At 52.1% G+C, this 4,032-nt stretch overlaps 1 protein-coding gene across 1 annotated transcript; it reads left to right on the top strand.

Moving 5' to 3' along the window:
• The first annotated feature begins 1,585 nt into the window (after window positions 1-1,585).
• LOC136356637 (uncharacterized) lies at window positions 1,586-2,320 on the top strand. Its single transcript, XM_066310885.1, has one exon. The coding sequence runs from the start codon at window positions 1,601-1,603 to the stop codon at window positions 2,318-2,320; it is 720 nt and encodes a 239-aa protein (XP_066166982.1). The 5' UTR covers window positions 1,586-1,600.
• The last annotated feature ends 1,712 nt before the right edge of the window (window positions 2,321-4,032 follow it).

Genomic DNA, 4,032 nt, shown 5'->3' on the forward strand with positions numbered 1-4,032 from the left:
CTCCTTCTCTTCCGATTCCCTCTCCTTTCTAGTTCAGCGACGGTGGTTAGGCTAAGAAGGCGGCGACGGCGGTCCGGGCGAAGAAGGCGGCGGCGTCGGCGGTGGTTCGGGCAGCTGTATGTACATGAGGCAGGCAGGCAGCAAGTAAGGTGTTGATGAGAGAGAAGAAGAAGAGCATATCATGCAACTAGGAGTAGGTACGACGGGTAGCCGGCTGCTCCTCGTCTTTGTAGTAGTTGCAGGTGATGAAGACGCCGCCGTTGAAGCACTCGGCGCGGGCGCAGCCGATCCTGGTGAAGTTGAGCCTAACTATGAAGACAAAGTGGCTGCACTTGTGGAAGTCAACACCGGCGGTGCAGTTGTCGGTGTCCCTGTCGTACAAGTGCCGCTTGGGCAATCTCTGCCTCCACCGCCGGACTCCCAGGCAACTGAGGCAAGCTCCGCCTCTGCCGCTAGCCACGCGGGCGATCTCCGCCTCCGCAACCGGACTTCCGGACGAGCTCCGCCTCCGCCGCCGGTCGTCTGAGCGTGTGCGCCTCCTCCGCTGCCAGCCGTCCGAGCGCGTGTGCGAGACAGCGAGAGAGAGAGGGGGGATTGGGTTGATGAAGGGTTATGATAGATGGGCCCCAAGGGTTACTTTTTTTCTGACTGGATTGCCACGTTGGCGCCACGTGTACAAGTTGAAGTCAAAACCGGTCAAAACAGTGTGAGGGGGGTTATATGTCCGGTATGAGTAGTTGAGGGTGTAATATGTCTAGTTTTGTGGTTTGGGGGGAGGTAATTCATACTGTCGCAATTGTTCAGGGGGTAATTCGTACTTTTTCGTAGATATAATTGAGGTAGCCATGAGACCTTATTATCGATAATGTACATAATACAGACAACATATAGCCATCATCTTTACTACCCCTCCGTTTAAATTTACTTGTTCCTCTTGTAATCAATTTTATTTTTTTTATCAAAATGCTTATCGCTCTCACGTTTCAAAATATTTTTCGAGTTGTCTTCCCCTTTATACGCTTCATCAATACAACCATACTATTACTACTACACACAGTAAATTTTAATGCTTTAAAAAAATATGACTAAGTAATTAATGAGGTAGATTTGCTAGAACGATAAGTAATGAACTTGCTCTAATTTTCCATTTCCCGACCCCTTTAAAATCTACGGCGCGAGTTGCTTTGCTGCACATCTGCACCCCAAGTGCATTGCTCAATCCAATCTCGCTTGCACGTACGTAGGTATCAGTCCATTCCAGTAGTGTATATAGTATTCAACTGGGCGACTGGGCCATAAAGAGGCCGGCGAACCGCCAGACTATTGGCCGGCCAGGCCGAATAAAAGCCATACTACTCCCACTCCGACTCCGACTTGGAGTCGATCGGGCGGGCGCGCGGTGAAAATCAAGCAGACACGGTTTCCAGTTCCGAGTCGGACGCAATGATGCAATCGATCTTATCAAGAGATTACCGTTCCGTATATTCTGCCCTCCCATGATCCCTCGCTTGCGTCATTAATTTCCTGCCTCGCGGCGCTCGAGCAAATTAATTACTGTTAGTACTATTCTTCTCGGTTGCCTCTTGCATCCATCCTGCGTATGGCTCCACTCACGCCTCAGGTAGACACGAATTGGAGCGCGGCCGAGCACGATCACATCGCCATAGACATCGGCGACAGCACGGCCGGCTCCGACTCCGACGACGTCCCGAGCTGCGTGGTGTGCACGGAGCCCATCGAGTGGGTGGCGGTCGGCCCGTGCGGCCACCGCGTCGTCTGCTCCCCGTGCGCGGCCCGCCTCCGCTCCGGACCCAACCCCGACCACCGGTGCTGCGTCTGCAGGACGCTCTGCTCCACCGTCGTCATCACCAAGGCGGCGACGGCCGCCCACAGCGTATTCACCTTCTCAGATCAGTCGTCGATGCCGGTGGCCGCCGCCCAAGACGACGGGCGGCCGGTGGGTGCGTACTGGTGCAGCGCTGCCATGTCGGCCTACTTCGACGACAAGAAGCATTACGATCAGGTGACCAAGCAGGTGGTGGTGGCAGCTGCTGATCGCTGTTTCCTGAGAACGCCGCCGCGGCGGCCGGACGTGGACGCGTCGCCGCTACGCCGCCTGTGCGTACGCATGTCGTGGCGTGGACATGTGCTGGCGCTCCTAGTTGTTGTACTTGTCACTGCACTCGTCGGAGGATGGGTGGGGTATCTTACCTCAGGGGATGAAATGATGAGCGACAGGATAGGCATTGTGGCAGGAATTGCCGCTCTATGGGGTGCACTTGCAGCCGTCGTTTACGGTATCATTGCTGTTTTCCATTGATAGGTGTTCAAAGAAAGAATGAATGAATCTGTAGCCGTAAATCGCACTAATTAACCGGCCAGTTTTGTGCTATTGCTACATGAATGGGAAGCAGATTTTTGTCCATTTGAGGAGGTATCCTCTTGTTTGGTACTCCCTCCGTCCCAAAATAAGTGCAGTTTTGCACTGTTTATGTTTAACGTTTGACCGTTCGTCTTATTTGAAAATTTTTTACGATTAATATTTTTTTATTAGATGATAAAATATGAATAGTACTTTATGTGCGACTAACTTTTTTTAATTTTCTCATAAATTTTTCAAATAAGACGGACGGTCAAACGTTGGACACGTATTCCCACAACTGCACTTATTTTTGGGACGGAGATAGTACATGGTGTTTAAAAATCATCAAAAAATTAAAAAACTATTAAGATAGATTTTGTGCTATTGCTACATGAATGGGAAGCAGATTTTAACATGTAATTTAAAATTCAACTTAAGATAGGCAACATGATCTTAAGGTAGGACCCAATAGGTTTAGTTACTATCGTATTACGTAAGGGGCGTGAACCAGTATAATCATTGTCTTCTGTTTGTTTGATGTCGTATTACGTAGATCATCATTCCAACGTACCCTAATACCCTAATCATCTGGTCTACGAGTGTCGCTCGTCGACAGTGGCGCGCCAGGTAGGGGAATTTGGTGCTCAAGTTTATGCCAGTATGACTTCAAGCCATCTCGGCAACAATGTCGACACCGGTGTGGACTCAAGTCGGATCTATTGTCTTTCCAGTCTACACCGTTACGCCAATCTCGACTGGCCCAGTTACTATCGGGAACGAGAACGGCACAGTTACGACTTCGAGAAACGACATCCCGCCGACAATTCCTCCCACGCAAGTGGAGAACGGTATATCGACAACCCCAACACCTGGAAGAAATCCTCAAGCGGCTGAGTTCTGTCCTCCGCATAGAAGCCAAGAGCCGACAAAGATATCCGTCCAGAAGCCGAGATCTTGGTGTCCTATCCATAAGACATCCAAGCATACTCTGGAAAATTGCACGGTGATACTGCACGTGAAAGGCCGAACTCTACGCCTGTAGAGAGCGTTGGATTCAACGCACTTCACCAACAGGTGTCATCTATTGCCCAATCCATAAGTCGAGATCTCGCGATCTCACGAGCTACAAAATCTTCCTTAAGACGGTCAGGCTGCCACTTCCTCATATCCAACAACCACGAGTTCAATCTCAGTGTGTTGCCAAGGAACGAGACGGAGCAACAACCTCAGATCGGATCGTGGGTTTTGTCGGTGTTGACCCCGACGAGCCATCCGTGCTACATCTTTTGGAAGACCAAGAATCTTCTTCGTCGAGTTCGCCGCGAGACGTGAACGTGATCAACGTGGTTGAGACTAGCATGTGCACAGCGGCCAGAACGCCCACCCAGCAACTACAAGCGCTCGACACAATATCGAGAGAAAGCCCTTTCGTGCCGCCGCTGGGACGAGGGCATGCGGCAGCGGCGCGGGCCCGTGGCGGCGGCACGATTGGGGCTCCGGCACGCGGTGGCGAGGCGTGGCACTGACAGATAGGGTGATGTCGCGGGCACGGCCATGCGGCGGCGGGACGCGCGTGGCTGACGCCGTGGTGGCCGACGAGGGGTGGCCATGCGGCGGTGGCATGGCCCTGCGTGGGCTTGGTGGCCGGTGACACTCCCACCCCCTGCTCC

This window comes from Oryza sativa, chromosome 1 (assembly GCF_034140825.1).
Source record: "Oryza sativa Japonica Group chromosome 1, ASM3414082v1".
Lineage (NCBI taxonomy): Eukaryota > Viridiplantae > Streptophyta > Magnoliopsida > Poales > Poaceae > Oryza > Oryza sativa.

Coding starts and splice junctions, on each gene's coding strand:
- LOC136356637 (XM_066310885.1), top strand. CDS start 1,601: ATGGCTCCACTCACGCCTCAGGTAGACACGAATTGGAGCGCGGCCGAG.